Raw genomic sequence first — 10,705 nt, forward strand, 5'->3', positions numbered from 1 at the left:
AGGGCCCAGAGGCGGGGGCACGAGGGGCCAGACTGTGTCTGGAGCCCCCATGTCGGGGCTGTTCCTGACCCTGCCACGTCCTCACAGCACCTTCTCCACAGGCCCCTTGGCCTCCCTGAACCTAAGCCTCACCTCCTGTCCGCAGGATGGGGGCACAAGGCCACCCCAGAGAACCATGCCAGCCCAAGCTGGAGCCAGAAACACCGATCCGCCTGCCAGACTGAGCCTGGGCGTTCGGACTGCCCACCTGCTCTGGGAGAACTGTGCCCCTAAAACATACGCTCAAGTCCTACCCCCGGTATCCGCGAACACGGCCTCATGTAGACAGAGTCGTTATGGATGTAAGTGGGTTGTGGGGAGGTCATGCTGGAGTCAGGGGGCCCTAAATCCAAGGACCGATGTCCTTGTAAGAAGGCCAGGTGAGGCCAGCCTGTGGTGAGGGGATTGGGGCGGCTGGATCCCACGTGGCCAATGGTGTGGTTCATGTCTTGGACCCAACGGCTTAAGAAACAAGATGTGGGGACCAGCAGATGGCATAATGGTTGCACCATTGTCCTCCCACGTAGTCAACAGCAGTTCAAGCCCTGGACCCAGAGGCTTCAAACTCATGCTGGGCATGTGGGCATGTGTGCGTGCATGCCCAAGATACCAAGTGGAGAATGGAGGAGAGGGGACTGTGGTATGACCATCCCCCAGGGGGGTGATTTCTCACTTTCTCTCTCTCTGTCTCACTCTTGCCTCTCTGGTGAGTGCATGCTCTCTATAGCAAAAAGCTCTTCAAAAAAGAAGAAAAAGAAACAAGATGGGCAGTCGTGTCTGCTCAAAATCCTGAAAGCAGGGTGGAGGAGGAGATGGGATTGCAATGCAGCCATTCCCTGTGGGATGGCCTTACTTAAATGAAAATAAAACATGAAGGAAAACCAGGTAAGCACACAGAGACACGGACCAGAGCGGAAGGCCACGTGATCATGCTGGCAGCCACCAGGGAGGTGCAGCCACTAGCCAGGGGATGCCAGGGCATGTCAGCAGCCGCCAGGGCTGTCCCTATGGAAGCCTCGGTTTTCCCCCTGTAGCTACCAGAACTGAGGAGGAACTGTTTCAAGACCCCTGCATGGACACTCACCACTGCAGCCTTGGGATGCAGACACTGCCTCTCCCCAGACAGGCCTAGATGCCTAGGCTCCAACTTCAACCTCAGAAAACCCTGATCCAGACGGGGAGAGGGCCCCCGGTGCTCAGCGCACGGGAGCCGCCCTTGCCCTCCCCACGCCTGCTTCCTCCAGGAGGGCACGGCCTCACAGCCCATCCAGAGCCACGTGCCTTGGGCTGCTTCACACCGACAGCTCGTGGTCTCCTGTGGGGGCACCGTGCACGCCCCTGCTGTGACCCTGCGAGACTGCCCGTCACCACCCACTGTGCGGACGTGCAGACCAAGGCCACGTCGGCGCAGCACTCTGGCCTGGCTTCCAGCCGTGCGCCATCCCCGGGCAGCTCCTCTGCCAGCAGCCTTAGGACCCCCGGAAAGGAGGACGACTACTCAGGACCACGGGATCCCGCCAGGCCAGGCTGGCTCCAGAACTGGGCAGAGCGCCTGGGGCCTGTGGCCTAGGGAGGACTGCTCACTCGTCCCCTGTCCCTGCCGAAGGGCCTGCCGGGGGATCCCTGTTCCCAGCCAGGAATCCAGGCCCTGCCTGACTTCATCGATTAAGGCCAGAGAGCCAGCTCTGATGGTGACGGGGGCACATCCAGGTCCTGCCCGGCTCCACTAGCCGCCCCATCCCCACCCCACGCACGGACACAGAGGTCGTCATGTGTGAAAAACTCAGGAAGGTTGAGTGTCCTTCGGGCTGGAGGAGAGGGCAGGTCGCATGGCGGGGCTGACACCCAGCAGTGACCAACCTGGCTCCTAACCTCTTCTGGATAGAGACGGTCCACCTTCCCATGGGAGGAGCCTGCTCCCACTGTGCCTGGGCCCAGGGTCTTGGGCAGGGCCCCCTCACTGAGTACCTGCCAGTGCCCATAGCACAGGGACAGATACTGACATTCTGAGGCCTGAAGTCACCTGCAGGGTCAGAGGCTGGTGAAAGTCAGGGCCAGGACTGACCCAGGAGTCCCCACTCCAGTCCCCAGCAGCCCTGGTGTCAGGTTGTAGACCCGAATCCTCCCAGAGGCAGCCCAGACTGACCCTCCTGAAGCTGGGTAGGCCCTGCCAGCCCCACCACTGTCCTGGGGTCCTGCCAGGCAGCACAGGCCTGTCCGTGAGGCCTGTCCCACACTCTCCACCCTGTAGCCCCATGGGCTCAGGACACCTCTGCCTCCCCTGTCCAGCCTCTCAACCACACAGCCTGCCCGCCAGAACCCACCCTCCCACGGCTGCCCGCTGGAACCCACCCTCCCGGAGCTGCCTGGACACACGTTAGTTCTCCTGGCACCAGATGTGCCCCCACTCGGCTGGCTCAGAGGCTCTGAATGAGGCCTCCGCCAAATTTCCAAGCTTGGCTTCCAAGACCCTCCACAGTCTGGGCACGGCCTCCCATTCTTTCCGTTTCTGCTTCATCTCGGCTGAGACTCTTCAGGCCCCTTCTGCCACCCCCACCCAGCCAGAAGACAAAGTGCTGCTTGTCCTCAGAGGGTGGGCCTGCTTCCCACCTCCAGCCCTGAGGCCCTGCCCTGCCCTCTGCTGCCAGCTGAAGGAGGACACTAAGAGGCAGTGGAGAGTCCGTCTATTCCGAGAGTGGACCTGGGCTGACCACTTCCATTTAACAGCGCCTCCCTTTCCTCCTGTTACCCGGGAACCCTAGTGACACCTTCCTCCCGGGCGGGCACAAGGCTGTAAATGTGGAGGGGGTGCTCGTGGGCTGAGGCTTGGAAGCATTAGCCATTGTCGTAGCTGGCTGGCCTCCTCTTTTAGGGTGGCCTCTGGCTTCGCTCGCCCAGTCTAAGGCCTTTGTGGGCCGCCTCCACCCCACAGCCTGCTGCAGCCAGACGTGGTCCTTCCTGCCCTTGACCTGACTCAGCCAGAGGCCGTCCTCCCTCTGCCTGGACCGTGCTTGCCTCCCCGTCAGGCCGGGTGCTCCCCTCGGTGCTCCAGTGGGCAAGGAGGTGCCCGCGGACACCCCCTGGCTCACCCCAGGAAGGGGCTCCTGCCCATTTGCGCTCCCTCTCCTAGGCTGTCTGCCTGCAGGGCCTCCCCCTGCCCTCTGGCCACCCACTTCTCCTCCCATCCCGTGCTCACCCTCTTACCCCAGTGCCCAGGTGCTCACCCCCTGCAGCCTCAGCTTCTCCCCACTGGGGCTGCTCTGTTCCCTCCGCTCCACCACAAAACCAAAAATCCAGCCAGCGAGCCTGTCCTGTTCCTGCTAGAGCAGAACTCCAGGAAGGGCCCCTGTCCCCACCACCCCCTGTGGTATCTCTGCCCGGCCACTGCGACCTCCATGGTACCAGATCCAATGATCAGGGACACACTGAGACCTGAGGGGAGGCTGGAGATCTGTGTAGTTGTGCCTTGTTCTGGGTGAGTCCTGCTGCAGAAACCTTCCTGGGTGTGAGTGCCACATGCTTTCCGGATCCCCAGAGGGTTCTCAAGGGACCAGACCCTGCGATCATGCAGAATCCAACTGGAATTCCAAAATCACACCTGCCCCGAGGAACAGGTGGGCACAGATGGAGGGTGGGTGGCTGAGCTGAATTTCAGGCTCCAAAGGTGGCCTGCCATTTAGGTGAGAGACAGGACCGCGGTGGGCTCTGGAGAGCAGCTGGTAGGGACCAATGAACAGGAGAGTTACTATGACACAGCGCTGACCACATACAGGTCAAGGGGCAGGCGGCCCAGAGAACCAGACGGCCCAGACACTCTTCCTACCATGTCTTAGCGGTGCCAGGTGAAATCAGGGCAAGCCTCTTCCGAACGCACAATTAAACTTGCAAAGTGAAGAAAACCACCAAGGGCCAGCAGGGTAATATCACTGAGAAAATATTAATATTCTTTTTTTCACTAATTTTTAAAATTAAATTTTATTTGTTATTATTCATTTAATTTACTGTAGGGCATGTGCCAGAGAGAGAGAAAGAAAGGGAGAAAGCAACCCTCCAGGTCTGACCACATGGTCATCCATGTGGGAGTCCAGTGCCTTAGCCATGCCACCTGCTGGCCTCAATACTAATATTCTTCTTTATATTGTATTTTATCATTATTTTTTAATGTGCTATAATGCATATGTACTCATCAGATAGAGAGGCAGAGAGAGAAGGAAAGTGAGAAAACAAGCTGCCAGGTCTAGGACTCGAACCACAGTTGACCATGTGGCAGTCCAGTGCCTTAACCACCATGCCACTCGCTGGCCCCAATATTCTTTTTTTTCTTTTTTGGAGAGGTTTTTGTTATAGAGTGCGTGCGCTCGCCAGACAGACAGAGAGAGAGACATAGAGACAGAAAGCGAGAAATCCCCCCCCAGGGGGGATGGTCACACCGCAATCCCTTCTCCTCCATTCTCCTCTCGGGATCTTGGGCACGCACGCACACGCGCCCGGCGTGAGTTTTAAGCCACTAGATCCGGGACACGAACCACGGTCGACTACGTGGGAGTCCAGCAACATAGCCATTATGCTAACTGCTGGTTCCCTGGCCCCAATATTCTAAAGCATATTTATTTATCTTTTTTTTTTTAGAATTTTTTTGCCTTAGGGCATATCTGCTAGCTGGAGAGAGACAGGGACAGTGAGAGGGAAAGTGAGAAATCACCCCCTGGGGGGGATGGCCATACCACAATTCCGTCTCCTCCATTCTCCTCTCAGGATCTGGGACATGCACGCACATGTGCCCAGTGTGATTTTCAAGTCATCAAGTCCGGGTCTTGAACTGTGGTCAGCCATGTGGGAGTCCAGCGTCATAACAGCTATGCCATCTGCCAGCCCACTCTTCTTGAACCGTAGTTAATATTGGTATTACTGAAGGCCAGTGTACTGTGACATCTGCAATGACACGAGGAGGGCTGCTCTCAATGCCTTAGTGACTCAAGCCCTCCAGCTCTCACAGCTGCTCCGTGCGGCACACATGTTGCTGCTGGCCACTTCGCAGGTGAAGAAACAGCCCTCCCTTTGCCGGTGGAGCTGGGTTTCAAGCCCAGGCAGACTGGCTCCAGACCGGACGTCCATCTGCTACACTCTGCCTGGTTACTCTAACTGGTATAATGGTTAAGTCGCAAGAAAACACTGTGAACTGAAAACCTGGACACTGGGCCAGCCAGGTGGCCTGGTGGTTAAGGTGGCTAGAGGGGTATTCCCACTGGGCCAAGTTCATGGTTCAAGTCCCGGACTTGGCAGCTTGGAAAATATGTCAAGGCCTATGTGTACAGATGCCTAAAAACATCCCTAGAGGAGGACTGTGGCATGTCCACACCTCCAGGGGGTGATTTCTCACGTTCCCTCTTTCTCACTATCTCTGTGGTGAGTACACAAACTCTATAGCAAAAACTGCAAACAAACAAACAACTTGGATATTAAGTGAAAGACTGGCGGCCTTGAGGATGGGGAAAAGGAGTTGTGGGTTGAAGCTGGCAGTCAGGAGATCGGGCACTGGCCAAGCAGAAGGCTGGGAGATGAACCTGAATGCCAGGGGTCTCAAGAGGCTGCAGCCTTCGAGGGGTGGCCTAGGAACACCTCTGCCCAGCAACAAAGAGGGAGGGCAAGAGGATATACAGGACTCCATGCGGGACTGAGATTCGGGTAGGACAAAGCCCCCCCCCCCCCCGAGACTGTGGCTGAGGGTCTGTCCTCAACTAGGATGAGGAGTGGATGAATGTTGCCTTTAGGGTCTGCCAAATCTAAACCAATGGGCGAGAAAGTAGCCCCGGGCTGGTGAAAGGCCTAGGGTGGTGGGCAGCTACAGAAAAACTCTGGACAGGCATTCCCACGGGCCAGGGTTCTCACAGGTAAAAGCCTTGGTGGAGATGACCTCACAATCTCAAATCACATAACATGGGGGAACCAGCAGTTAGCGTAATGGCTATGTCGCTGGACTCTCACGTAGTCGACCGCGGTTCGCGTCCCGGATCCGGTGGCTTAAAACTCACGCCGGGCGCGTGTGCGTGCGTGCCCAAAATCCCGAGAGGAGAATGGAGAAGAAAGGATTGCAGCGTGACCATCCCCCCTGGGGGGTGATTTCTCGCTTTCTGTCTCTATGTCTCTCTCTGTCTGTCTGGCGAGTGCAAGCACCCTATAGTGAAAACCTCTCAAAAAAAACCCCCCAAAAAACAAAACAAAACATAACACACACGGAAATAGGCCCTGATGAAGAGGGAAGAGAGCAAACCCTTCACATATGGTCAGCTCTGTACCTGTGAACTCTGTGACTGCAGTTCAACCTGCCTTGGCTTGGAAATACTTAACAAACAAAATACAATAAAAATACCAATACCACCATAAAAATAATACCCACAAAATTACAGCCTAACAGCCATCTACATAGCATTTACGCTGTATTCGGTGTCCTGGATAATCCAGAGATGATCTGAAGTACAGGGCAATGTGTGGAGGTCCTATGGTTAGACCCAAATACTAGGCATTCTATAGAAGGGACTTGAGCATCCATGGATTTTGGTGTCTGAGGGGTCCTGGAGTCAATCCCCTATGGACACTGAGGGATGAATGCATCAGGACGAGGTTTCCAAGAACATCAGCCAAAAAATCACTGGAGACTGTAAAGTTAATTTGCTTAACATACAGGGCCGACAGGTGGCATGGTAGTTAAAGGCATGAGACTCCCACATGGTCGACCGTGGTTCAAGTCCCAGACCTGGTGGCTTGCTTTCTCAATTTCCCTCTCTTTCTAAGTCTCTCTCTGATCAAACTGGAAAATAATAATACATAAAATTAAATATTTATTTATTCAATTCCATTTGTTACTGTTATTTTTTTTAACTTGACCAGAGAGAGACAGAGAGAGAGAGAAAAGGAAAGCGAGAAATCAAGCCGCCAGGTCTGGGACATGAACCATAGTCGGCCTTGTGGGAGTCCAGCACCTTTAACGACTACGCTACCTGCTGGACCCCAATAAAATAATTCATAAAAAATTTTGCTTAACACAATTAAAGACATGAAAGAAAGAATTAAAACCAGGAGAATAGGCTAAGATGTTAAAAAACTAGGTGCCTCCCAGGACCAGAGTGTCCCCTCAAGGAGAAAGGATGCCACTCTGTCCAGGTGTGCAGGGAACCTGGCTGGGAGCAGCAGCCTGGAAGCTCAGCACCGCCTCCCTGTCCCTCCGCAGCATCTCCAGAAACTCAGGCAAGTGCCTGGGCCTATCCCAGAGGGTGTCAGACCCTCTCCTGGCTGGGTCACAGGGGAGAAGTCACCTGGCTCCGCACAGAAAGGGTAGGTGAGTGCCAGCCTTCGGCTGCTCCGTGCCCAACGAAAACCCATGGGAGAGACTGTGTCCACGGGGCATCATCCAGGCGATAGGCCGTCCCCCCTGCCCAGAGCAGAGACTACCAAACTGGGGTCCCTGAGGGCCCTCTAGTTGCCCAAACAATGGGGCCTGAGGCAGACCCGTGGCCCTGCTGGGCTGGAGCCAGGAGCCCGAGGGTGAACACAGTATCCCGGCTTCTGCCCACCTCCTGCCCTCCTTGGGGGTGCTGGGTGGGGAGCAGTGACGTGCCCAGTCACCTGGCCTGGACACTGCAGGGACTACCTTGGCAGCTTCTGCTTCTGTGTGACTGAGACCTGAACTCTGCCTGTGGTCACACGTGGGTGGTGAAGGTGAGGGCCCCCTGCCCAGGAGTGAGGCTGCCTATTGGCAGCCCTTGGGGGGGTGGCTCTCTTGACCACAAAATATGCTGCTCCCCGGTCACCAGCTGGCCTACCAGGATTTCTCCAGACTCATGGAGCAAGTGACAGGAAGGGGTTCTCCAGGGCTTCGCAAGGGAGATGAGGCAAGAGGGTTGCCATGTTGTTGGAAGCTCCCAGCCCCTTCGGGGAGCCAAGGCCACAGATCTAAGGGCGTCTAAGGTGAGAGGAAAGGGGGCTGGGGCCTCCCTGAGCTGCTGCGTAAAGCAAGCAGAGGCTGACTTCCTGGGGAAGGCACTGTCCTCTGAGGCCAGGCCCCGTCCACGGCCACACGCTTGCCCTTTACTCTGTCTAGGACAGCCATTCCCAAAGCCTGGTCAAATTGGCCAACTCTCACTCATCCTGCAAAACCTGCAGGGGTCGCTGGGGACAACCTCACCCACCAAAGTCTTTGCCACAGCTGTGCCCGCCACACACACCCACACCCATACCCACACCCACACCCACGTGCGGAGGATGGGTCTTCCCAGGCCACCTGCTGCTTAGCCTGGGGCTTAGTACTAGATTCTAGTCTGGCCAGATATGTGACCCTGAGCAAGCCTCCGGGCCTTCACTGGCCCTTCGTGACTGCATTTGCTCCATACCCCACAGAAAGTCATGGCAGGTATGTTCTGCTCATTTCAGAGATGACGCACCTGAGACTCAGAGAGGTAGAGTGACCTGCCCCAAACCACGGAGCTGGACAGTGGTGGAGCTGAGACTCAAACCCGGGACCTTGGGACTTGCAGGGTTGGCACCAGCAGCTCTGTCCCTTAGCACCTAGCTGTCTTGATAAACGTCTGATGGATGAATGGATGAATCAGTGGAGGAAGTGGAAACCCCAGTCCTAGCCCCTCCCAGGAGTGGTATGGACATTCTATCCCCAGGCACTCAGGGCTGAGTCCTTCCTAGAGGGTCTGTGCATCCCTACCCTGTCTCCCCAGATCTCCAGCCATAGCGTACTCACCCAGCTCAGGCTACTTGCCCCCCAGCAAGTTCACCCTCTAGCGCTCAGCCAGCTCTGTTGGCCCTCAGGCTGGCCCTGGGCTTCTCTGTGATAGCTCCAGTCACACCAGGGGTCTCTGTCAGGGCAGCCTCCCCCATCAGACTGTCAGCTGGGGTCAGCTCCCCCACCCCATCAAACTGTGTAAGGTCAACCCGCCCCTGCCCCATCACACTGTGTCAGGTCAGCCCACCCCATCAGACGGGGTAAGGTCAGCCCCCAGCTCCCTCCATCATCCTGGGTAAGGTCAGCCCCCAGTCCCGTCCATCACACTGGGTAAGGTCAGCCCCCAGTCCCCTCCATCAGACTGGGTAAGGTCAGCCCCGCCCCCTCCATCAGACTGGGTAAGGTCAGCCCCCCGCCCCCTCCATCAGACTGGGCAAGGTCAGTCCCCAGTCCCGTCCATCAGACTGTGTCAGGTCCTCCATCAGACTGGGCAAGGTCAGTCCCCAGTCCCGTCCATCAGACTGTGTCAGGTCAGCCCCCAGCCCCCTCCATCAGACTGGGCAAGGTCAGCCATCCTGCGAGACTGAGTAAGGTCAGCACCCCGTCAGACTGTGTTGGGTCAGCCCCCACGTCAGACTCTCTGTCCAGCCCCCCCCATCGGATTGCTTGTCCAGCCCCCTGTCAGACTGTGTAAGACCGGCCCCCCCGTCAGACTGTCCATCCAGCCTCCCTGTCCCCCCACCTCGTCAGACAGAGTGTCCCGAGGGCAGGGCAGTGCCTTCGCAGCACCTGTCCCATTCAGAGGACAGCACACTGAGCCCCCGAGGGCGTGGTGGGAACCCACCCTGGGAAGCCGCTGCCTCCGGCCTGGGCACATTTCCCGTGCTCCCCACGCCTGGCTGACCGTGCTGGCCTCCTGGGAGCCAAACCTGCCACCCGCCCCTCCTGGCCAGGATAAATGCTGGCTTGGCAGAACTCGCCTCAGGTGACAGGGATCTCCTGAGGCCCAGGAGAGGGGGAGCCACTGAGGGTCGCTCCTTTTCCTCTGGCACCCAGGGACTGCCTTCCACACAGCCCTCTCCCCAGGCCCCAGAAACCCTCCTCTCCCAGCCCCGCTGAACGTCGCCACCCGTGGAGGTCAGGGCCGGTGTGGCCCGGACAATTCAGACACACAGTGAGCTGGCCGCCTGCCTGCAGGCCTGGCCTTCCACCCACCCCGGACCCGTTGTTCACTCACGCTCTTCGTTATTCAGAAACCAGGTCCCCCCAGCCTGGATGAACCCCTGACGCCAAGATGAGTCCCACAGAGCACAGCCCTGGGAGCCCCAGGCTGTGGGGTAGGCCTGGGACCAGGGCAGTGAAGCCATCTCTGGCATGAGCAGATTCCAGGATGAGGGGGTGTTGGAAGGGTCACCAGCCTGTCCTACTTGGAGATTTGGGGCAGCCTAGAAGGCTTCCTGGAGGAGGCCACCTTCTAGTGAGGGCTTGAAGAACCAGCAGAAGCCCACCAGGTAAAGAAGAAGAGGAAAAGCATTCCAGATAGAGGAACTGCAGGAGGAAGGCTCAGAGGAGGGAAAGGCTGAGTGAACAGGTACCAACCTGTGTGCGCAGGCAGTTCCAAATAGGGGCCTGGTCCAGAACCGAGGGGGGGTTGAGTACCTAGTGCCCACAGGGCTCCCATTGGTGGCTCGTGTGGCCCGCTGGCCCTCACAGTGGCTAGCACGCAGCCCTGGGACCAGCACTTCCCTACAGAACTCTGAGCACCGCAGACAACCTCCCCCCAGGAACGGATCCTTGAGGCCTCAGGCATTAGCTTCAGGCCACGTTCTGGCCGAGCGCAATGCCTGCCAGGGCCTCTCGGGAAACCAGATATTCTCCAAGGCCAGTCCATGGCTGGCAGCCTCGGAGGATGTGAGGACGGGTGGAGAGCAAGCC

At 57.4% G+C, this 10,705-nt stretch overlaps 1 protein-coding gene across 1 annotated transcript in view; it reads right to left on the reverse strand.

Annotated features, from left to right (window-relative positions):
- The window catches only part of PRR5 (proline rich 5), a 44,749-nt gene extending 39,955 nt beyond the window's left edge, over positions 1 to 4,794 (reverse strand). The window contains exon 1 of the mRNA XM_027766752.1: positions 4,764 to 4,794. Coding sequence (XP_027622553.1) covers positions 4,764 to 4,783 — 20 coding nt within the window. The 5' untranslated portion in view covers positions 4,784 to 4,794. The remainder of the gene's footprint in view (positions 1 to 4,763) is intronic.
- Between the last annotated feature and the right edge of the window lie 5,911 nt (positions 4,795 to 10,705).

This window comes from Tupaia chinensis, unplaced genomic scaffold (assembly GCF_000334495.1).
Source record: "Tupaia chinensis unplaced genomic scaffold, TupChi_1.0 Scaffold143651_1, whole genome shotgun sequence".
Taxonomy (NCBI): domain Eukaryota; kingdom Metazoa; phylum Chordata; class Mammalia; order Scandentia; family Tupaiidae; genus Tupaia; species Tupaia belangeri.